Source organism: Rhopalosiphum maidis, chromosome 1, assembly GCF_003676215.2.
Source record: "Rhopalosiphum maidis isolate BTI-1 chromosome 1, ASM367621v3, whole genome shotgun sequence".
In the NCBI taxonomy this organism is placed as follows: domain Eukaryota; kingdom Metazoa; phylum Arthropoda; class Insecta; order Hemiptera; family Aphididae; genus Rhopalosiphum; species Rhopalosiphum maidis.
Genome location: NC_040877.1, coordinates 40921256 through 40948460, shown reverse-complemented (window position 1 = coordinate 40948460; position 27205 = coordinate 40921256). Strand labels below are relative to the sequence as shown.

Genomic DNA, 27205 nt, shown 5'->3' with positions numbered 1-27205 from the left:
AAAATCAAATTCCGTACTAATAATATACTATAGTGTATTACATTATACATTTTCAAAAACATATTTCTGTATTGGTGTATGGGGTGACGTATAATGCGTATTATATAGGTATCGATATAACGTTATACTATATTATATTGTGTTTATTTCCTCACGGACCGACAACATCATCGCCAGCCATAAAAACCAGCCACTAAAACGCGCCGAATTCTCTGCCCCCTTCGCCCCCGCCTGCGACCGCTCCTCCACCCGCGCCGACACACTCGTGCGCCCCGTCGCGACGCCCACACACCCGGCGTGGTCAGGGGGTGGCAATATTATGTACGCGCGGCCCGTGTTGCCTTACATTCCTCGGCCACCAGACAACGACGCGGTGGACTCCTCGTGGTTCGCATGCTTCGCCGTCGCGTTCGAAACACCCGTCCCATTTTACCACTCTCGAGTCTCGGTATTTCTATAATTTTAGTTACGGCCCGTGTCGTCTTCGTTTACCACCACCGCCGCAGTTCCCGAGGCAGCTGCTGCGGCGACGGCCGTTTGTCGTACGTACGACGCGTGTGCGTGCGGAGGAGCGATTGTCGGGTCGGTCGACGGACGGACGACATCGCGGAGACACCGCCACGCCGGTGGTAAAGAACCTCCACTATATAATATTGTAGTCAGTACTGGACCGGCACGCGAACCGTCTCGGCGTGGTTTATTCGAACCGGCCCGTCCGTCGAAAATAATATTATGTTATTTCGTATACATTTCGTCATTGTGCCGGCGCACGTTTCCGTTTCCGCCCACGCGTTTGCATTGTGTGTTATGTGAAAAATGTTTAATAATAATAATTATTATTGTTATTGTTTAAATTATAACAATAGTACGGCGGTTATCAATTGAAATTTATTAAATCGTTTTGAGTATTTTTTTTTTTTTTTTCGTTTTTCCGTCTAACAATGTAGCCTACTCGATGCGCACTCGACTTAATCCGATAATACTGCCGAAGAATACACTTCTTTTATCTTTTCACACTCTTCGGTTCGACAACGACTTATAAATCTATCGGTGTTTTTTTTTTTACGGACTACAAACACCCATTACAGGTATTAAGATTTTATTCGTTGTTATTTTTTTTTCATTATATCGATATCACAGTTATCGCACTGCACGACATATTTTACATGTTTTAATCGAAAAATACATTTATTACTAAGGGTCCTGTTAATATTCGCCAATTATTTATTTTTTACTATACAGTTAGAAATCAAATCTTATTTACTACATTATAAATGGATAGCTGATAATTCTATACACCTATATGATTTTTAACCATCACCTGCTGAATTCATCCACTATGATTAAAACTTGTGATTTGTGTCTACATAATGTTACAATAGTTAATACGGAATGCCTGAATGTTACAATTGTATCATATTATATAGTCATAACGAAACTATTGTATTAATAATTAACATAGATATCGTTAATAAATCACGTTTAATTCGTGTAACTAAAATAAAAAATAACTTGATGGTACCCAATTGAAGATAATATGAGTCAAATGACCATGAAGTTCAATAAGTGTCAATTTATGGTGCTTAATCTAAATACACTTTAACAAACATTAGTTACGGCTTACGTTGTTTATTTTATCGTTTTTGTTCAGCATGCCTTGGATTTGTCAGTATTTTGAATTAAGATGTTTGTTTTACATTTTAATGGCATAAGATTAGGCAATATGTTTTTCAGTTTTCCACTAACTTGTTACAAAACTAATAGTTACATTGGGTAATGCATGTATCAAGTGGAGTAATTATTGAAATGTGCAACTAAGCCATCTTAACGTCATAATAACACTAGTTAAGAATTCTAAGAAAAACATAACGTATATATTTGCTTTAAATCTCAGGTCTTTAGGTTATTTATAATATTATACTGTTCAAGGCGTTCAAAGTAAATAAGACAACATTATAATAAATAAAAGTGTTATCACGTCTCATGACTTATCTAATTATTAAGAACCACTATTCACTATGCATAATATTTTATTATCATTGATACACAAAAAAGATTCCGAAATTACGTCCATTCAAGGAAGGAAAATTTAAAAATTGTTTTATTACTTAATTCTTATTAATTGTATATGCGTACGCATCTATATACTATATAGATAGTATTATAGGTACTATATACCTGTAAGACTTCTAAAATTATGGTTAGGTTAGATAACTGGTCAAAAAAAAAAAAAATATTTATTTTATAAACAAATTAAGTATTTTAAATATTATATTACTTAATTAAGTAATAACCTAATAATTTATAATATTATTAAATACTGTAAAACCTTCCCTAACAGACACCTCTAAATAGCGAACGTTTTTTTCGAGGTTTTTTTAGAAACTAACTAAAAACTTTTTACAAATTAAATCTTCTGAATAGCGGACAGGATTTCAGCGACTGAGAGTCCGATATTAAGAGGTTTCTCTGTATATGTATCGTATTTTATAGAAGATATCATAAATTACCTATTATGACTTTTTTTTTATATACATTAAGAGGATGTCAGTATTTAGTGTAATTTGTTCTCCGAGTTCTCTCATGACTCACACGTAACATTGATAAAACGCATTCATGTAATGTCGTTTCATGATTTTTAAGTCATGTTAGAGTAAAATAGTTATAAAAATGTTAGAGGGCTTGTGATATTGGTTTGGTTTTATATTTTATTATCATTTATGAGTGATTTTACTATAAGATTATTAAAAAACAAATATTATTTTAAGATTCTGTTGTGCCTTGTGCACCATCGTGGATTTAGAGGGAGGCTTAAGTTCAAAATAATATAATATCCAAGATTATTTGGTGTTACAATATTAAATATTAAGCTTTAATATGATGTTAAATATAATATATACATAAAATGTAACATGATTCATCGTACTTACCGTTTTTTTAGTATGATTAATTATGATTTTTGAATGAGTACATTATTACAATAATATAATATTTATTGATAGTCTACTTTTTTGATACAAATACCTTACTACCTTAGGTAGTTAAGTATCTACATTTTACACAGCAATTTAAAATTGTACACGGCTTTTAATTTTTATATAAATTATGTAGATTTACCTACCTATTATAGAACAGAATACTATTTATTTATGACAAAATTATTTTGGTTAAAAAATGTATAAATAAAATACATAGTTGATAGCCATATTATTATTATCATTTATCACGTATCAGTATTAATTCATTTTTTATAAACATCACTCACTTAAATCAAATAGAACATGAACATAATGTATACGATTTAGGTCGGTCAAATTAAATTCATTTTTTTTTAAACATTTTTGTACGTTATTTTATCGACATTTTGTCTATCACATAGTAGTATCGATAAATTCATATTATACAATATTTAAAATTTTTTTGAAATGTTTATACAATTTAAAATTACGTTTTACGGTTATCATTCATTATTTCAGTTACTTTGTTATTTATTTTATACATTTTGATACAAATGACAAATTTGTGTAAGATAAAATAGTAAGGAAATAAATACTATGTACATAGAAGATAGAAAAATAATGAAGGTATTTGTAAAACAGTAGAATGATTTTTATAGTGTATCAAAAATATCAAAAATATCTTTAAAATATGATGTTTTATAAAAATGTAGTTAAGTATAAAAGAAATTTTGATTGCAGATGAGTAGGTCTTATGCAACTTTTTATAATATTCCTAGCTATATGTAAGTGTATATGAAATTTGACACGGAATAAATAATATTACTATTTTGTTTAACTAGAATCGGATTTTTATATAGTGACAACTGGATATTAATTATGATTTTATGAGGTTTTGAAGTAAATGTTTTTGATTCATTGAGCAACCTTATCTTTGTAATCAGCGGAAGACTGTCTTACTAGTTTTGGATGGTTGTAGAACACTACTGTACAGTCATATCAAAAAAATAAAAACCGCGAAACTGTAGTTTATATTATTATAGATAGTAACAACAACAGTTGATATGGCGGATAGTTTGTAGTATTTCAAATGGCAATAAAATATATACATTTTACATGATTTATTATTACACAATAAATAGGTAGTTTATCTGTGTAATCCTATAGTTTTATTTTAGATTTCTAACAGAAATAAATAAATAATTAGTCATTAATATTTAATATCATAAGGTAAAATATACATATTATAAATACTTACAATTATTGGTTTTTAAAAATGAAAATTTGTATATAAATTGTGACTTAACTTATAAATTTTAATGAATTTTATTATTACTTTATTTTCGTGCTGTGTTTAGGATTTGTGAATTTCTTTTAGGATTAGCTTCTGAACAATTTAATCTTACTCATCTTGTAAAATATATTTCTGTTTATTTTTTTCCGTACAAAAGTATCGGCGACCAGTTATTACCAAATTATTTTCATTTTTCAAAGTGTCCGTTTATCGTTTTGAAAAACGAGTAAGAATGCAAATCAACTATTTTGATTTATTTACTGCAGTATCATTCGTGGAAGTGTAGTTTTTAATATAATACTAATATATCATGATAATATACACTATACAAATAATTCTTGGCATAAAAAAAAAATCGTCAAAATATTTAAAAATTGCTCATTGAGTCGTCGTTTCCGTTCTAGAAACAATGTACACAAAACATGACGCAACCGCAAGTTGTAAGGGTAGATATTATAATATTGATAGAATTTGAGAAAAATATAAAAGTTGTCGAAAAAACCATAATGATCCTTTAAAATTATTGTAATATGTAATATTTTAGGAAAATCAGGTCTTAATTCACAATTATTTAACCTACATGGCTACATACATTAACATTTTTGTTTAAAAAAACTTCCTATATTTTATACATATACCATATACCATATAGGCTATAATATAATATTATATTATAGATTTTAGTCAACTTCTAACGTGTATAAAAGACTAACATTTAATAATAATTATATTTTATTTAATTATTATTATTATAGGCGTAGCTTAGTTAAGTTAGATATTACCAAGTTGGTTATGTTGTTATTACTGAAACCTGAAATATTTCAAGTATTTAAAACAATATTCAATAAAACAAATATTAATACTAGCTAATCGCAGTACATTCTTACAGAAATAAATTAAATGATTTTCCGCATTACTATCTCGAACTATCTTGGTATTTATTCCGGTATTTATTAAGGGAATTATAAGCGGTGATATTCTGTTTTTAACATATGTGCAATTGACGTCTTCTATTTCCAACTGACCGATTGTTAGAATGAAGCGATAAGAATTTTGAAAACAGATTTGTCATCAAGTCTACTTAACATTGCTTTTCCCATATTTTTGATATTATCCCCCACAATTCTCAAAACGTATATTAAAAAAAAAAAATATTGAAAAATTAACATATTTCAATTTTTGCAGAAGTTAAAACCAAAAATGTGGAAAAGCGATCTCACGAAGACTTGATGATAAATTCAAATCTGTTTCCAGAATTCTTATCGCTTCATTATTTATTTTCAATCGGTACGTTGGAAATACGTATACAACACGTCTATAATCCTATATTGCGTGTTAGTTAGACAAAACAGAAAATCACCGCTTCTAATCCCTTTAAGAAGATGTTGCACCCACACGTGTTGTTTTCGTCTTACACACGTACGACATAGTAAATTTTCGTTCACCAGTTTCAATAGTATGTTTTTAGTTTTGATATTAGAGTGAATTGACCGATTATCAAACTTTTAGGCAAGAATATTATCTGTGTTCTTTCGTTAGTTTTTTTAAATTATATTTTAATTTTTAAACGAGTTATGAGTATGTAATTTTATTAATATTTAAAAATGCTTATAACTTAAATATAAAATAAAATATTGTAATAAACTGACGAGATAACATAAATGGTATTCATATCTTTAAGTTTGATAATAGTTAATTTAACTTTCATATTTAAGCTAAACTCGCAAAATTGGAACTACTAAACGTTTATTTTGTTATGGTATGCATTAGTAAAACGGAAAAACACATGCGGGTAAGACGTTCTCGTAATAATATAAATAATTATATTTTAATATAATGAGAGAATTATTAAAACTGCCATTTAAATAAGCATAATTTATTGTTCACATATCATTTTGATGTTTGTTAAATTAGGTGAAAAAAAAATATTTTATTTTAATTACAAAATCAAAATAAATATTTTTAAAAATTGTTCTATTATAATTATTGATAGAATTAAATTTAAATTACACGACCTAAAATGTACTCATAAAATTGAAGTATTTTATATGACTTCTAATATTTATTATATATTATACTTTTTACATGTAATAAATTTTTAATTTTATGCGATATTTTACTATAAAATACGTTGCCGCTTCCCGGCATTGTTTGGTGTTTTACTCATATTTCACGGGCTTACGTTATTTTCCAAAAACGTATGATTAGATCGAGAAAACTTTTATAGTTGTTCCTTTAAATTTTAAATACTGCGAAAGTTATTCTAATTCTTTGAAATGAATGTATTATAATTGTCTCAGTTGATATATTTTAATATATGTTTCGGACTTTTGAGATTTTTTATATTGCTGGGACTAATTATATCATAGTATTATTTTTATTTATTTTAAATTAAATTGTTGTTATACAAATCACGTTGTCAAAAACATATTTATTAATCACAATTGTCAATTTAAAAAATAAATATATAGGAAGTATAAGAGTAAACATTAATAGTGCTGTAAACTGACAATTTTATTATTGTAGAAATGACATCAGTATATTAAAGAACGTAGTTTAAAACAGGTCATACGAAATCAAAACTTCAGTTTTCAGATGTAAACATTGAAAATCCACCACTTCTGATGAAGTTTTAAGAATTGTTTAAAAACTCAAAAATAATAAATCATTTGATCAAGATCTCATAACCAACAAAACAGTTAAAAACTTCCATCAAAACCTATCATTCTTCTCACCTACATCTTTAATGCCATATTTCGTTTATCTTATTTCCCAACCACTTGGAAGTCAGCACTTATATAACTATACTCAAATCAGGAAAACAACCTGATGTGCCTGAATCTTACTGACCAATCAGTCTTCTGCCCGCGTTTGGAAAAAATTTTGAAAAATGTCTTCTCAAGAGACTCGTAGTTATTGCACTTTAACAACCCTTCCCAATTTCCAATTAAGTTTTCAAGCCAAACATGCTACTTTCCACAAACTCCACTATGTGTGGTCCACATTGCTAATGTTAACATGCTAATACTGGTAATCGGACAAAATACCCAAATGTATCCGTTTTTCGAAAATAAGTGCATCACACTTTACTTTCTAATAAATTATAAATATATTATATTATAATACATAAATTACGTTAATAGTAATAATATCACAGAATATACTAAAAATATTGCTTAGGGCTTTCCTTGACGTTGTTCAAGCATTTGACACCGTCTGGCATGACGACTTATTATTCAAGCTTAAAAAATTTGCCCAGTACTGTATTTTCTACTTGTCAAATTCAACCTAAATAATATAACATTCAGAGTAAAATTAAAAACTTCTTTATCCAGAATATATAACCAACCTTTTAGTCGGTGTCTCTTAAGGAAGCGACATCACATATGCAGTTGACATTCCTACAACTGAAAACACCTAAATCGGGACACATGCTGACGGTACCGCAGTCCTTTCATCCAGTCAAGACCCCTTTAAAGCGAGTGACCTACTCCAAAATTATCTAAACACCTTAACCCCACTGTTTCAAATATTTGAAAATCTATAGATTAACGACTCCAAATTATCTTACGTTACTTTCTGCCTCTGTCTTGGTGACTGTCCTCACATAAAATTCGTGAACGCAACCATTCCACACGCAAATTAAGTTAAATATCTCGGTCTACTGTTCCGACAAAAAACTCACCTGGGCCTACAATCTTGTATAGATTGTAAATTTTCATTAAAATAAACGAATTAAAAAAAAATATATTATAAATGCTAAAAACAATATAGTTCACCGTGTTCTACTTTACAGGTCTCAGAACCTTACTTTTAATTGCCACAACTCATCTTTGTTTTTCAAATTTTTAATTATTGAAATTTCAGTTGACGTACTTATGTATGACGTAAATGAAATGTGAATGCCCCTAATATTGTCCTCGCCTGTACCTGTTTATTTTACACAGAATCGTTTTACCCTAACTTTTCTCTACTATGTATAATATTATATTGATTAAAATTCCCGAGAAATATGAACCCAAGGTATCCACAATATGGTGTAACTCTCTATCTCCCTCGTATATGGTTAGAGTGTAGAAACTATTACAGATACAAAACGACAAGACAAATGACACTTTTTCATTTTTTTTTATCACGGGCTAAAACAGTAGATTTAGTTGTATGTAAGTAAGATTTTTCGAAAAAAGTCAATAACGTTTAAATTTAAAATACACTATATTGTAATTTGTAAATACTAGTATAAAATTAATTGATAGTGACTTAATATAACTTGTAGGAATCGTAGAATTTGTAGACAAAAATTAATTTAATTAGTATGCTTAATTTTAAGTTATAAAACGTTGTAGGTACTTTATAAATGTAAAGAATAAAGATTAGGATGTGTATATACATATAATATTTAATGAATTTAAATTTAAATTATTTTACTTATGTTTATTTTGTAAGAAACCTTAACAGTGAAAAATGTATTGTTCAATATATAAATATACAGATATAGATTAGGTATGGTTACATTTATTGTATTTTAATTATATTATTTATGTTTAAATTGAAGTAGCCTTAACGTGTTCAAGATAAAACTTAAATACACATTCTCGGAATCACGATTCCCTTAAAACAGGTGCAGTCTAGTGTTGTTATTACAACTATTTTATGCTGATAGAAAATTATTTAAACAACTTCTTATTTACATTTTAACCTCTGAATAGGCTTATAAATATTTCATAGTATATATATATATATATATATATATTAGTATGTTTACTTAATATGAATAATATATTACGTTCACGTTCTTTTTAATACCTCCGGAATCGTGATTCCCAGAACGTGTATTTGTGCTTTATCTTTAACATTGTTAATGCTACTTCTAATTAAACATGAATATTATAATTTAAATTAAAATACAATTTATTATGTATCTATACATAATTTATATCTATATGTTTTTATATCGGACAATGGATTTTTCATAACTTATAATTAATCCTCAAATAGACTATTCTAATTAAATTGTATTTTTATCTTCAAATTCTATAATTTTAAAAAGCTTCCAAGTTATTATAATTTATAATATTAAAAAATTACAATATAATACACTATTTATGCACTTAAAATGTAATAATTTGTATAAAATAATTCTAGGTTTTACTTTTCTCAAAATAACTATTTATAACAAAGTTAAAAACAAAATTAGGCACTCTTACATACATTTAATTTTGGTTTTTTAAAAAACAAAATGCTTTGCGATAAAATGTATTGTTTGGTTTATTTCAAGTTATTTTCAATGTTTAAAAAACAACACAGTTTTTTAAATCGTTAGCTAAACCTATAGTTAATGAATCCATAAAATGTAAAAACAAATACATTTATAAAAATCTAAAACATTATACTATTAAGGAAAAAAAATTATTGAAAAACCTTATATTTGTTTACCTTAATAGGTTATTAGCAGTTAACCTATCAAAAATCTTATCATCTTGGCTATCATTATTCAAAATAGTTGTGTATAAATATTAGTTGTTAACGAGTTATTAACTATACAAATTTGTTTTGGTTAAAAAAATTTGTCAGCTAAAAAAATAAATGCTCTAAACCGTGATTAAATATTTTATTTAACTTTACTATAAGGTATTTATCTTATAAAACGCCTGTACAATATATAACTAAATCTGAATTATATCAAGTATTATAAGTACGTGGATTTAAAAAGAACATCATAACTGTATAGTCTATTTAACTGACTGTGGGCTGTGGTGGTATGATTATAAAATATAAAATTATAGCATATAAAAGTGTTTTCTCTAAATAAATATTATAGGTCGTGATTTTTCAGTGCAGTTGAAATTACTTTTTTCATTATAATCGTACATATAATCATCAGGACGACAGACACAAATCTCGAGGGTTTCTGAGTTCGAAGAATAATGTATGAAAAGTCCGCCACCAGTATTTAGGTATATATATACGAGTCCACTTCCCACGCGTATACCATTGTTACATTTAAGTTGATGGATAATATTATTATGTTGTATTAATTTGTCTTCAACATTCGATGCACTGGAAACAACACCTGGTTACGGTAATTTTACTTTCAATGTTAATTTATTTTTTCCTTTTCAAAACTGTATTCGCATGTTTTCAATATTATATTTTTCTTGTTTGCCGAAACGTGCTTAAAATTGTAATCACAATTTTATAATGCATTAGAAGCATCATTTGAGGCAGGCGCACTTGCAATTTTACACTAGCAAAAGTCAAGTCATTAATTTCCATTAAGAGTTCTACGAAATTGCTTTCTCCCGCGTATATTATATGCGTTCGTCGTTTGGCTGTCGTATTATAGTCATTAATTATTATTACATTAAACTTTCACTGAGGAGAAAAATTGTCGTAACGGCGTTGAATTATGAATGAAACTTATCATTATTATTCTTACAGCTTGATTGTATATATCTGTTTCCCACGAATAGATTATAAAAATATATAAACTATAATAATAATTAATAATCAAGAATGACTCTCGAGAATTACTAATTAGTAATTAGGCCAATTTAACGTCGATTATCACGCGGATAAGTAAAAAAAAAAAAAGCATAACGATAAACAAATTCCTGCGCAACATATGAATGCATTGCAATGTATATCATACCGCATACGTAAATATAACGTTATTTTCTACATAATGTTCTACGAATCGCACATCAGTAAATTGTAAAACAACCATTTCGATATAATTTAATACGATTCGATAACGAAATAATTCATGTATTGTTCCGGGTCGTTGTTGCGCCCGAGGGTCGAGACAATAATATTATATTTAACAATTAATAGCTATCATAAGCTATAATATATTAGTATGTACTTATTAGTTATTTCTGTTAAATAAAAAGGTTCGTGAATTTCCACAGTATACTTAATATTAAATTATTATTATTTATAAACAATGAATGTGCGTGCGTAATTCGGCACACCTCTATGTGTATTTCTAATGCTGAAAGACGCAATCACTGAATATTGTATGATTACAGTAGTTACTCACCGCAGTAGTAATTTATTAAAGGTATTAATATGACGTGTTCTTTTAAACTTAAATGTTATTGCTGTTTACCGGAAATGGTCACTCGAATTTGCAACCACAAGCATTGAATATTTTAAAAATTTTTTAATTAGAAAATATTATAAAATGTGTACATCATTGCACAATCAAATTTTAACACAATATTATAATGATAGCACAAAGAAAAAATATGAACAATTTTGAATTATAAGTCATTCCGAGAACAATTTTTTATGTTATGTAGTTCTTTTTATTAATATTTTATGTTTTGGCTAATTTAATAGATCACCATATCTGTTCCGCTTAAGTAAATTTTAATTAAGGTTTCCTGGGATTGTCAAGATGGGAAGCTAGTTTGTTGTGAAACATTTTGTAATATATTTATTTTTTTGTGTGTGGTTTTTAAGTTTGACCCGCATGTGTTGTCTGTAAAAACAAATATTAATTAATATTTAAAAATATTCATAATTTACTCAAGAATTTAAATATTGTAAAAAACTGACTAGAAAACATAGATATACCTAATATTCTTACCTTTAAGTTTAATTTTAGATCATTTCACTCTAATATTTTAGCTACACACAAAATTCGTTCTACTTAACGAACATTTGTTATGTTATACGTATGTAAGATGAAGACAACGCATGGCGGCTGTGGCGTTATTTTAAGATTAGAATGGAGAGTACGTGTAGGAAAGTCTATTTAGAAATTTAGTACAATTCTAAATTCAAGAAAGTTTGAATCTTATTTCCATTTTATTTTTTGGCATTACCCAAAGTTGCCATCACCCGTAGAACCAAATAGTTTCGAATAGGACATTATTCAAATAGTTGTCAAATACAATCAATCTTGTTAAAATAAGTAAATAACACCGCAAATAATATTAGTGATTTTTGTATGTATGAACGATTACCACTTGATATAATTATATTTGTATGCGGACGCGACAAAAGAGTTGAGTAAAATAGAATAGGAGGAGGAGGAATACTCGGGATTCATTATCGACGACGCGTGGTTTAAGTAGATTTTATTTATGTTGTTATAGTGTCATAATTTGTGTTCTACATTACACAGTTCAGTGTTGATGACGCCGCCGTTAAGTCTCTCGACATTTTAAATCCCGTCTGGCGTAATAATGACTTCATAGTTAATTTCCTCTCGATATCCGAACGCACTCATATTATTTATACTTAGTCAGTGTCCATACTTCATACCAATACACAAGCATATTATATCATACAATGTGCGTACCTATTCATAAAGCAGTGATATAAATTATAGAATAATAACAACACAACATATCTTATTCGTATCGTTGTCTTCATCGTTGCATTTCAGGGTATGTATTATAATATAAAAAATATGCATATATATAATATACATTAAAGAAAAAATATCACTTCATCGAGTACAATTATGAATACTAATATAATACTATGTATAATAAAATATAAGATTTGCTTAACAGTAATAATATATTGGCCGTTGGAAATCCTCGAGTCGTTAAACGTCAAACGTCGTTGTATATAAAATCATATATTATTTCACCGAGTCCGACAAGCATAAAATATATAGATTTGAAAAAATCCGGTCAGAACATATATGTAACATACCTGCGTGACGCACTGTACAGAGTGATCAATTTAACATAATGTACTCATTCCAGAAAACACTAATGTATTTGGAAATATTTCTTTTAGATAATTATAAGTCGTTCCAAGACAAACTCTTTTTGGAAAAAATTATATTTTTACTATTTTTTATCGTTATTAATTTAAGTTTTTTTCCCTTTTGAATGATGCATTTTTAATTTCTTATCTCGAAGCAGAATATTATATGAAGTAATTCGATCTATAAAATTTGTCTAAAATTTAATTTTTATGTATATGATTTGTAAATAGAAATTAAAATATATAATTTGTGGTCTTTAAAAAACGTAAAAACTTAAGAAACGATAGTTATCAAAAATAGTAAAAATATATTTTTTTTAAACCATTTAAAATTATGAAAAAAATATTTTCATATTGAAACGTTAATAGTTTTTGAAATACTGAGCGTCTTATATTGAATGGATCATTCGGTTTAATGATTTGTGCACTATGTTCGTAGTGTGTATATCAACGTACATTAGTCTATAGGTATGATCAAAAATGAATTATAGTGTGAATTATGTATGTACTATTTATTATTATACAAGTTAGTTTGTGATACAAACGCGGACAGTATGCGTGATTACAGTATGCTGAAACGCGATTACAGATATCTCGGTGAAATACGCGCTTCTATAGGTGTCTCGTATTGATGATAATAATAATTCACCCGTCCCGTGCGCATATTACATATTTTATGTATACCTTATATATCTGTATTCATATGAATATCCGCCCGATTTTGCAGAATATTAATCTCCCGTCGACCATCGTTGTTTTAACGTAAACATAATATGTAGTACTACGTAAATGTAGGTACCATTATGACTATACATTTTCGATAATTTTTACTTATAAGAAACCATGTATATTACATTTTCAGACCTTAATATCTAGAATTAAAAATCTTATCAAGCATAAATAGGAAAAAATTAAATAAATTAGAATATTGCTAGTAGCCTATATAATAATTGTCTCTGGAAAAAATCGTTATATTTCATTTTAGGAATATTTTTTGTTGTCGACATTTTTTAAGAAAATCCATGAAGAATTCAACATATTAAGTTTTCGATTTTTTTTATTTTTTTTTGGTCAAGAAACAAAAAATGTATTGACATAAATTGAAATAAACTAGTCAAAACATTTTAAACGATTATAAATTAGTTGAAATTCTAAATAATTTGAACTTTTTATATTGTATATAAATTACAATGATAATAAATAAAAATAGTATGTTTCAAAATTTGAACAATTAATATTTTTTAATTTAAAGTTACGTAAATAAAATTTAAAAAAAAAACTAAAAGAAGTCGAAGATTTCTTTTAATGTCTAGACATAGCTTAAAAATATTGTAAGAATTATTTCAAAATAAATAAATATTAGGTGAACAATTAAAGTATTTACGGTCATTCGTTTTTTTTTTGCATAACCGTTTCTCGGTTTTTTTTCTTAGTTTTTTTATTAAAAATAATACGTGGAATTTTTTACTTTTAAACCATCAAATCCTAATACTTTATACACAGAATATAGTTACAATATAGTATACTGAGTAAAGTTTATAATTATACTACCTAATAATAATTGTAGTGTAAAAGACGGCTTCCTTAACGGAAATCGTGCAGGATGGGGTGTCCTAGTTGCTCGTCCCTAGACTCCCTTAAAAAGTTAAAAACATTAGAAAAGAATTATAATATTTTAGATTCACAGATTTTATTAATAGAAAATGTTGGTAGATTTATATTAAAGATAATTTGACAGTATATTTAAATACATATTTTAACTGTTAAAAATAAAAAATTCCTTATTATTCAATATAGCATGATCTAAATTAAATTAAATTAAAATACAAAGAAAATCTCATTGTTAATTAATACAGGGGTAGTCCTTTAATATATTTTTTATTTTTAGAGGAAGGGGACATTTGTCAACATCTTACAAAAAAAAACACGTCTTCTTCTTTATTGTAGGAAAATTTTCAGGTCTGAGAAGCTGTGGCTCCACCCCTGCACCCATTAACCTCCATAGACCTCCATACCTGTCTCAACTAAATTCCTGACATCCATTAGTTGTCTCGCAATGTATCAGAATAATTACAGACAGCCGGCGCTAATCACAAATCAGAAAATAAATTATTTTAGTTTTATAAAATTTGGTTGCATTTGGCAACGTTTATTTTTGACCAAATTAGACAACGTTGTATTGGTAATGCATGCGTCACGCAACGTGAGCGTTGGGAGGCCACAACCGCTACCCATAAATCAGAATATAAATTATTTTAATTTCATTTAATTTTGGAACAAATGGCAAAATGTTCATTTATTCATTTATAAGTTTATAACTAAATTTGGTAACGTTGTATTGCAATGCATAATTATACTATGGTGACAAAATGTAAATTACGTAGGATAGAAGTGTCTACTTCATAATCAAACATAATTATAATTGTTTAATATATTTATAATTTTTTTTTTTTTATATTTATTTTCATCGCATGATTCACGACAACGTCTATAGTCTATTGACAGTTCCGGTGAACTAATTAATAATAACGAATCATAATATTGGCAAAATGTTTGGATGGTTGTCTATACACTATCCACATTATCTAAAATATACTCGGCGATAATACGCATAGTGCAGCGTAGATGCACATAAAAAATATCAGATGAAATGTTCTGAAAACGATTTTTCAACAAATTATGTTCCGTATACGCATGCACGTCGTCGCTTTAAATCCAATCGCGTGATGTACTACCATATATATTACACGTCTGACGTCTATCAGATTTTCTTTGTATTCATCGTATATCGTCGTGAGGAGACGCGAAAGTCTCCGCGTCCGTACACATGTGAATATTTGATGTGCCTATATTCAATTTACATAACGCATAATACGAAGGTGGAAGGAAGCGTATGTATGTATACGTATTCCATTAAATTATACATAATACGTATTGTGTAGAGTATAGGTATTTGGTATATATACAGAATGATTCACCAAGTATACTTACCCCTTTTTTCCTTTAATAACGAATTTATTAAAAATTCTGATTTTATTACTGTCTATACAGTATAAAATAGGTACTTATAATTACGATATTCTTATGAATTCTTAAGTTTTGTTTTCTACTTAAAAAATGTCCTGTGGCGGACGGTGGTACAAACTTCTGTTTTCAAATAAGATAATTTGTTTTAATAAACAAAATAATTTTTACTGTGAATTGTTTAGTCGATGATTTTTCTAAAAAATTTGATTTACCTAAATCAAAACTCAAATGAGTACTTAATTTTAGAGTTATTAAAATATTTATACAAAAAAAAAAGTCTATAAATAAAATAATTAATAAATGGTTTTACAAAAATATAAATCGGATGTAATGTTGGATGGTTGGATCTAGTGTTATTATACTTGAATCAATTTTACAAATTATAAATGTTGATAAATTAGTATTAGATAATTATTAAAATATGCAAGTCACTATAGCTCTCATCTTCCAACTCTATTATCGTAGACCTATTATCCGCAGACACAAAGCTAAATAACTCAAAAGTTAATCGTTTGAATTTTGCTTTTGATACATAACATTTTTCAGAAAAAATATTCACTAATTAATTTACAGTAGAAAAAAAGGGTTTTCATTTGAAAAACAAAAGTTTGTAAATCTATATTACCTACTTATACTTTACAAAAAATCTCAAAACTGAAAATATGGTTTCAAAGTATATTTAAATATGCCAAAAATCAGATTTTGAATAACTGAAATAAAAAAAAAAAAGGAGGCGAGCGTGTGTGGTGGAATCATGTTGTGTTACATATTTATATATTTAGATATATTATTATTGTGTTACTATGTATAAAATCCTCGCGTATATATACAAATATTTGTTTTTGTGCTTTTCCACTTCAAATGAAAAATTATATTCCGCGTCGGCGGCGGCGTAATCACGTTAAACCCACGTTTTACCGGAAATCTGAACAGAATGTTCGAAAATATATTATTCCGGCGCTGTCTGCAAAACTGATACTAACAGCACAATCCAAATCAAATACTTACTATTAAATATGTTGCGATACCTACGTAAAAATATATAATAAATAATAATAACTGTTACACAACTTATAGTTCATACATATAGGTAGGTGCATAATACATATTATGATATGATAATTGATAATTAACAAAATAAAATGTACGTGTGACCGTGTGAATTTCAGTGACTTTGTTTATTAATAAACAAAAAAAAACGTCTATCGTGATTCGTGATGGTTGTAACCTATAGTCAATAATTATTTATAAATTACGTTATCTACGCACTTCCGTCACTAAAAATGCAATCCGTATACTTTATGTATTAATATATAGTCGTTATTATGCGTACATTAACTGAATAACCCGGCTTCGCTCGTGTGTTAAATAATCGATTCGTAATAAATATTGGTTTTTTATTATAATTAAACTATTTAAAGCCTAGCCATATAATACATAATATTTTTTATAATTTAACTTAATTTATGATATTTATAACTGATATGACAAGTTAAATTAAATTGTAAATAATAAGAGTGTTTTACTCGTAGGAGTATTTATTGAAACAACTTTGTGAAAAAAATCGTTTAATTTAAATGACACGCTAAAAACACGTAATCTTTAAACAAAATAAAAATAAAAATCGGACGACGTGGTGACACTCGGGATGAGGGTATTTGGAACATATGTGTGAAAAAAAATTGGAAAAAGTCAAGTACTGTCGCCACAAAATTAGAATAAAAAACGCCTGTTCTGCTTTTATATATATATAATAAAAGGATTTCATATTTTATAATGTAATACGTTTAGAAAATCGAAACATGAATATAATAGGAACTGAATGAATCTAATTCATATACCATGTATTTAATATTTTAATTGTTGGTCAATGCTGCTATGCGCATATAATAATTACCCGAGCGTGTCATGCGACTTTTGCGGTGTCGTGCCAAAATCAATACCCGGGCCCGTAGACCGCACGTGATAAGGCTTCCAAATTTTAAGGGCTTCGTTCTCGGTACAAACAATGCACGATACTTCCTCTGGTTGTTTCATAGTTTTTACTCGGCGCTCGTGATTGTTATTATTCGAGTTTGACTCGACGGAAATAACGATCGTTTTATCGTTATTATTAAAATTTTATCGCACATAACACCATCTTATCGTATATTGTCGACTGGAGCCGCGAATCGTATTAATAAGGGTGGATACAAGGGAGGGAAATGGGGACAATTGCTTCCCCCCTTTCATAAAAAAAAGTATCATACTCGTACATTCCAACAAAGTTTTTTTTTTAAATAGATAACATTTTTTTAGTTGATAACTAACAAATTGCCCCTCCCCCGTTTAGGACCACCGTATCTACCCTTGAACCAATATAATATTTAGTAGTGTGTGTCGTAATTCGGCATTTATCTATATAATTCATTATTGCCTATACCTATCATTATTTATACGGTTGTTATCGATATTGTTTCAGTGGCGGCAATCGTACAGGCACTACTTCCGTGCGCGAGTCATTGTCGTCGGCCGCAGTTCGGTGTATGGGCCATGGGCAGAAGATGTTAAACACTCCGTGCTGGAAAACGGGCCGGCCGGATAACGGGAACAATGGCGGCGCTGCAGTTGTTGCATCGCCCGCGGCCGTGCTCCAGGACGCGGACAAGTCAATGCGATTGCAGGCCTGCTGGATCCGGTTGTGGGACAGGTGGGCGTGCGAACAACGAAACGTGGTTCTGTACCAGATGCACATCAATCACGCGCTGTCTCGAGAACGGTCCAAGCTAACGCTGGCCGGCGGCCGGGTGGTATCGTGCAAGCGTATTAAGCAGCAGCAGCAGCAGGCGGAACCGTCGGATTCCCTGTGTTGTGGCACGACCGCGACGACGCTGCAGCCGTGTACGACCGCCGTCGGGTCCACCGCGGTGCATCTCGCCAGCAGGTGCATCGGTTTGTCGAATGACGTCGACGACTACGACGACGTCACCGCCGCCGCTTCGGTCGCGTCGCCCACCGCGTCGGACGCCTCGGGCGCCCGTGACCTCCGCGTGCTGTCTACGGCTGTCGACCGACTCCGGGCGTCCGGTTGGTACTACGAGGGCGCCGAGGCACAAGCGCGGGCCGCGGAAGCGCTGGTCTGCATGCCCGCCGGCCGGTTTTGCGTTCGCGATTCCAGACACTCGGAACACCTGTTCACGATGGACGTGCAGACCGGTCGCGCCGGCGAGTCCCGGCTGATGAGCGTCCGGTTCACGTACGCGGACGGCGTGTTCGGGCTGGACTCGATGCCGCGGCGCGCCGACGCCCTCCGCGTCCCGAAGTTCCGGTGTCCGATCGAACTGATCGACTACTACGTCCGGCTGTCCCGGATCGGGGCCGTCCGCCAGATGCTCGTGTACCCCGTGTGGATCGACCAGTGTGGCCAGTTCTTCTCGTGGATGAACCTTCGCCGGCCGATGGTCAAGACCACCGACACCGGGTTCCCGTCGCTGAAGCACATGGCCCGGCTGGTCATCAACCGGCACAAGCGTCTCATCACCATCACTCCCACGTCTCTGCCAAACGAACTGATCGAATATTTACTACAATATCCGTATAGCCTGTGATTATAATATTATAATATGATATAATTATTTTCCACGTCGTGTCTACGTTACATTTTTACTATTATTACTTTAATTATTATTTTTACTGTCATTCTTGATTTATTATTCTTAGGTTTACGATATTTTAGTTGTTAGCTCGCGATCGTGTACAAATTATAATTACGTATTTATATAGATGTGTATTATGATATTATATACATTATAGAAACTAGGAAAAAAAATATTGTGATGTATGTACTATAGGTAAAGATATATATATATATGTATAGATGATATACCATAATATATACATTACTATACACATGCCTACTATTTTTACAAACAGAAATAATTATATATTATTTTACTTTTACTGTCATCGTGAATTTTTTTTTTTTGTTCTATAGAGCATTATGCGTGTAATAAATATTAAACAATGTATTTCAATAGGTTCGGGTTTTAACCATGATATAGGTAAAACCACTTACCGTACAATTTATGTGTTAATGGCATAATGAAATGTTTAAGTAGGTGAGTTACTTTTTATATAGTTATACAGATATAATAATATAATATGACTAAATTATTACGCAAGATAAAAAAAAAAGGAAATAATTCGCTATCAAACGATAATTTTTTTTTTTATTTATTTTGCACGCATTTTCTTAATGTAAATATTTTTTAAATGCATATTTAATTTATATGTTATCTTTTTTATAGTAAATTATTATTATATCGTGTTGTTGTTTGTAATACCACATTTATTAGTTAATTTTAATTTGTAATAATATTTCTGTTTCAAAAATACACAAAACGATACAATCAAATGTTGAATGAAAATGAGTTTTTAATGCGGTATTCCAATTCTAATTATGTTTATAAAATCCAATTTTAATAAAAAAGCTAAAAAACAACTGTATTATGTTCAAAGTATATACTATTGTATAACATATCACAAAGTTGAGTTAAATACCTTTTTAAACATAAATAGTGCATGCCAAAAAAAAGTTGTATTTTATATTAAAATAACATATTATGTACAATATTCATTGTACATCATAACGATAAAAATAACACGTAGGTACAGTATATGCTTATACATAAATATATATTAATTCGTATGACGTATATACATTTTTTAATTCTATCCCGTATTTACTTTTTTTTATTATGATTGATTTGTAAGTAGAACATTATTCTATTAAGTATATAATGTATAAAAACATCAAAATATTACATTAGACATAATATATGAACTTAATTTTAACTAAATGAATGTCTATAAATTAAAATACATAGAATTAAAAAAAATGGCTAACTGTATGTATGAAATGTGTTGTATGGATCACGTGAAAAAGTGTTCAGGTTAATGTACTTTAAAATTCAAATATAGACTTGATTGATACGATTTTTAGGTAATTATAATACAAGTATCCGGTTTATATGTAACATCGCCATTAAAATAACAAGTTGTCAAAGAAACGATGAAAAATTATAATTATTCACTCATTTTCACTCAAATGATTATAATAATTATCCGGTATACACGCATACAGTACAAACATATCCGCGGAATGAAAGAGCCTATTAGGTACGTTACTACGTTATCTTTATTTTTAATAAATGTAATAAACTAATCACTAATAACTAATACTGTATTCGTATTGTATACACTATACAGTGTAGTAAACTCATGCCGCCGCTTTACTATTATATTTTAATATTACCATTCATTATGGATTTTACATAAGCGCGTTGTTGGCGAACTAGATGTCGACATAATGTTTTTAAACGTTTTATACCACTAGATGATTTATTACCTAGATCACATATGTAATAGTTTTACTATAATTCACAAGCAATACAAGAACGGGAGGATTTCCTATACATCGATATATTTTCGATTTCTTTGATCCACCGCCTAAAATCGTTACGGAGCCATTTATCCAGCCGAGACTTAGTATATATTCTACGGGTCTCGATACGCTGTACGATTAGAATTAGTCAAAAATCCCAAATCACTGGACTTATTGAGTCGTTGGACTGCTCCCTAACATCGCCGTTTGCTATTTGAGTCCAGAACCCAGTCGTAATATTACTAATTACTCGGGCGGAGTTGTTTCACTCGGTCCACAAATTTTATGAATATTTTAAAAATATTTTATATTTAATGATAATAAACAATTAATTATTACTACAAACACTGATGTTCACTTCATTCACCTTCGACTCAAGCTCCTCAATCCAATGTGAGACCGATCAGCGTTCTCAGAAATTTTATTACAGTGTAGTGCAAGTATCTGAGGTCACTTCGACAGAGTGTTCCACCGTTTTTGAGATGGTCATCACCGCCAGTAATCACATTTTTAAATTAATTATATAATTAATAATAATTATAGTTCATTTTTATTTTTAAGGTTAATCATTTATTTTCATTAAAGTTATTAGTAGTCGGTATGAAACAGATTCAAATTTTCTACATGAGATGACAATTATTACGAGTATGGGTATTCTCGTAACGATCATACAATAGATCAATTTAAAGTTTTAAATAAATAAATGTTTGATAAAAAAATGTATTTACCTAATTAAGTTATGTGTTCACAATATTTGACTTAAACAAACCCTTTTCGTGTAAACGTATATTATTATTTTTTATATTATATTATATATTATTTATGCATTTTTTTTTCTATAAAATGTTTATTTCAAAAATAAAAAATAAAAATAGCTATCTATATTTTTCAAGTAATTATAAATTTACCTTCTAAATAAGAGTTGTTAACAATATAAGGCAGTCAAGCCACAGTAACTAAATCATTGAACGCTTTAAGATAACATAATTTATTATTTTACATGGAGGTGTTCTCTTTTTTATAAGTATAGTAATTCGTTTGTACTCCAACATAGCTTATTCCCTTAGAAAGTAAGTCGCAAAAAAGTATTTTTCGCCGCAAATGTCTGGTATAAAGTTGTTTACGATTCGAAAACTTATATAACTTAACGGGAACAAATAATTTAAACTCTTAACTTCTATGAAATAAAAATATGCTTCGGAATTTGTTGAAAAGCCAGGTTCGTGAGATATGGAAATGAGAGAACGACTTGAAGAAAGTAAGTTATTGACGGGGGCGAACTCGTCGGCGGGACACCCTGTATATAGTATAGTATAGTGTATACATGACCTACTACGGGAATTTTGTTTTAAACACCATTGTTCAAAGGATCGATAACGGCGAGATTGTAAGAGCCAAGGGCGCTGTCATTTCGGCCGTTATTCCAGCAATGGTATATTGCTGCACGCAATCGACTGCGATTTATTACAGTAACAACTGGGACGGGTTCGGGTTTTGAATACAATAACAATATTAAACCAGATGGAATTTGTCTGTGGCCGGTCAAAAACAATTTTTTAAACGCGCATACTTCGACCGACAATCAAACTATGTCGATTATTTTTTCCCCGAATTAGCTACGCGTAATATTTGTAATTCAAATTTTTACGAGGTGCAGGATTTTTCAGAAAGCAAATTCCTTACTGTCGTAATAATAGAAAACAAAATTAATGATAATTTCATGCCAAGCTTTATATTTAGTGCATAATATATTCCATACACAAACGATAACACACGCACACACGTATAATATAAATGGCAAAAAGAAAATTCCTTTCCACGAAAACGGCTTTATCGACGATATAATAGAGGTATTAATTTACACGACCGAACGGAGCTCGTGAAAATTAACGAGTCTAATAAATGATTATAATTATATGATTATTATTATTATTATTATTATTATTATTATTATGACGATATTACAATTATTATAATAATACGATGATATCATTATACGGCGTGAGGAGGCTAATATACATAATGTACATAATACACGAGTTTATAATGCTTGTTGTCAAACACCCGATATGCGATTGGGCCTGTGTGCTTGTAATTAATGTTATTTTCTTATCTAAACACATATTTGGCACCAGTGATGATAATTATATTATAATAATGCGTACGGTTTCCGTGAATTCGGCTTCTTCTTAGATATCCGTTCACACATCATCATCGCCATCATCATTTTATAATAAACATATTACACGCACACACTGCAGAGTTCGATTAAAATGTCTTGGTAATAATGTGTAATCAAAACTATATTATAGTGAATACAGAAAGAGCAGCGTATAACCCGCCCACGTTTCGATACGATATAAATGAAATATCAATGCATAATAATATCATCCGCGGCCGTAATAATAATACGATGACCGTTATGCCATATTGTATTTTATGCTGTTGGTAAATCGTAATAATTATAAAATATATACCGATGTTGTGACGGTTATATTAATAGTTTTCCAAATAATTATTAAAATATTGTTATTGCGCGGTGACTGGCATACGCGATGATAATAATAATTATTGTTATTACCATTCGATATTTTTCATCGCGCTTAAAGTTTTATATTATAATTAAGTTGTCAACGCGCGCGTCACGATGCCAACAGTCCTTCACCGTTCTGCCGTTCTCGTATTGCTGCCTATAAACGGCCGCGATTCGCGGCGCCCAACTCCGTCCGACCGAGCCGCGTACGACGCACAATTAATATGAGTGTGTATCGTGTTCTTTAAGATTTTTTTTTTTCTGCGTCTCAGCGTCACTTTCTCACTCCTCGAAGACACGTCACGTTGTGTTTAAAAACTATATTTATACAACAAGAATGAAATCGTCAATTTATAATATTTTATTTATTAACGTGTGGTTTTATAAGATATATTAAAATTTAAAACCACATATACGCGAACATACGTCTGAATATTTTACACGCAATATTGCGTAAATTTGGTGGTTTAGCCGGTAAGTCAATTACGTACCACTCTTTACGTGCCACTAAATCACTTCGGCTTATAATTAATAATTTACGCACAATGTTATTTCAGTGTGTGTGTGTGTGTGTGTGGAAAAGTTATAAATAAGCGGCGCACCTATTCGATGTACCTATCACGTATAAATGTATAATAATACTCATACCTGATGGCTGTATTCTGTATACAGTTGAATGATTTATAATTTTTTTTTTTCGAATAACATATTTATTGTTTATGCGTATTATTTGTTCGTATAAATTATTCACCGTACTAGCGATTTCCTGTTGCGCGTTTCAAAAGTTGTACCTACCGTGTACATGTGCTAAACTGCCGAATTGGCCAATCGGGTACTACACATTTATTTTATACACTACGATTTTTGACTACCTACTGTATTAATTAATATATTATATTATATTATAACTTTATAAGTGTTGTGCTGTTACAGTGTTACGCTTATTTGTACATACACCAGCTGATACCGCGGTCGCTGTTGTCGCATTCCGACGTGTCATATCAAAATATTCGAAGGGTATAATAATATAATAATATGTAGGCACTAGGCGATTAACTAATAATTTATCCTAATGTTTTATAGAAAGCATAAGCTTGCAAGAATAAAACGGTTAGGAAGATACAGAGAAAAAAAGTCTGAAAATCTCATTTTATATCGTGTTATATTAATTATACTTACTGTACTGTATAATTTGATTGTGGTGAACTTTAATAAACTATGATACACTGACGTAGAGTAAAATTAGGTGTCTCTAAGGTTTTAAGGATTAAGGAGGTGAAGGATCACTAAACACAAAAATTAAATTTTTAAATATTGATGTTGGAAAGAGTTCGATACTAGAAACTAGCAAAATAATAATAATAATTTTTTTACTGTTTATAAATGTTTTAAAAACACATACATTATAATTTATAAACTTAAAAATAAACTTTCAAGTCTTCGTTTAATTAAAATAAAATATTTTCTCAGATTTTTAAATTTCAGAGTTGAGTGATGAATGTATTGATTTTACAATGATAGGTATGTGTTTTTTTTTTTGTGTATATGTGGCTTATAATAGAAAACATGTATTAGTGATCGTTTTATAGTAGAAAAAATGCTTTGATCTTTAACTTCGAGAGCTATTTCCAATAATTTGGATTTATTTGATATTTTTTAAAATTCCTAGTATGTACTTTTTAAAATAATAGGAAAACAGAAAAGGAATTTATAAGAAACAAAAACAGTTTTAAACAAAATCGATTTTCTTATTTTGTCGTAATTCTTTAAAAATAAGTCAAAATAGTAACGCATTATATGAAAATAATTCTAACGAAATTACGTAACGCGTTACTTTCGTTACGTTACTACCCGACATTGGGGTTTGCCAGTTAAACGAAACTGAATATTTGATGCTTTTTGCTTAAGATAATACTTATACATACCTATGGCCATTAGGCTTATAGCTGTAATTAAAACTAATCATTTAATTTTTTTTTTATGTCACGCTAATAAAATTTTCCGTATCGAATTATTAATTATTAATATTTTTTATGACAATTTCGATCTTTGACCTTTATTTTACTAAAAATGGTTACATTTTGTTTAGGAGAGAGAATAATTAAAATAACATTTATTAAATTTATATCTCCATTTTTGTTGAATAATTATTTTATTTTTTAAATTTAGTTTTAAAAATACTATATTCTATATCTACCCATATTCTTAATATTTGAGGGTTTTCTAATTTGGGGTTGATATTTAAGCTGAATTCTGCGCTTGCGAAAATCATCTTACCTTAAACACCATGTAAAGTCTAATTATAATTTATCTTAGATGTTCTACATCATACGCAAATTATATGACTATATGAGTATATGCAATATGCATACATATATGTATATTATATTAGCATTTGTGAACTATTACTTTAAAGAGATAAGTGAGACATAATATAGGTAGATTAAAGTTTTATTAGTTATCAAAGCAATTTAAACGACATTAATTAATTTAACCGAGATTTAAACTCAAAAATGTTTTTCTTTTTTATTTGCAATCCTGCAACGATCTCGTAAGTCCTAATTGAAAATTATTATATACATAATAGTATAATACATATATTTATTATTTATAGTAGTGAACACATGATCATTTACTACTTAGTATATTTTAGTATTTAGTAGGGCAATTTTTTTATAATATAAATATAATATTAATATTATACGTTTTAGGGGACTTAGTCCACTTAAGACTCCTCCCCAATTCCCGTCCTAACACTGTTAAAAAAAATATCACATCTTCTAACGCGTAAGTAATCATGTGAGTACGTACTATTTCTATAATCTATTGGCTATTGCCATTTGCCATACATCATAATAATATAATATATCACATTTTTTTAATATTGTTCGAACATAAAATAAACGTTGTAAACAAGTTAATACTTATCCGTCTTATCCTATAGTATTAAGTATTAACTTATACGTATTATATAATTTAATAATTATAATAGGTACCATTGTGGTATTATAATGAAAATTTAATTTAATCTCCATACAATACATTATGTTCATGGCTTATGAATTTATAAGAATTTGGTTGTTTTTAAGTGATTACTGATTACGTGTAAAGTAAAAAAATATATTATTAAACAATTCAGGTACCTACTTTTTAGTTTTTAGTAAATTGTACTTAAGACTATCTAAATTATGTATTATCTTGTTTTATTATTGAAGATATCTACATGTTAACTTCTGGGGGGG

General features: G+C 29.4%; 1 protein-coding gene across 3 annotated transcripts; it reads left to right on the top strand.

The window, feature by feature from the left end:
- Window positions 1-564: 564 nt before the first annotated feature.
- Window positions 565-19716, top strand: LOC113547830 (cytokine-inducible SH2-containing protein-like). 3 transcript variants are annotated; one of them, XM_026948356.1, is made up of 3 exons: window positions 565-1088; window positions 5437-5538; window positions 18470-19716. In XM_026948356.1, exon 3 carries the CDS (start codon window positions 18534-18536, stop codon window positions 19593-19595), a length of 1062 nt encoding a protein of 353 aa, XP_026804157.1. In that variant the 5' UTR covers window positions 565-1088; window positions 5437-5538; window positions 18470-18533; the 3' UTR covers window positions 19596-19716. The 3 variants fall into 3 exon arrangements, with proteins under 3 accessions (XP_026804157.1, XP_026804156.1, XP_026804155.1); XM_026948355.1 differs by lacking the exon at window positions 5437-5538; XM_026948354.1 differs by lacking the exons at window positions 565-1088; window positions 5437-5538 and adding an exon at window positions 12381-12650.
- The last annotated feature ends 7489 nt before the right edge of the window (window positions 19717-27205 follow it).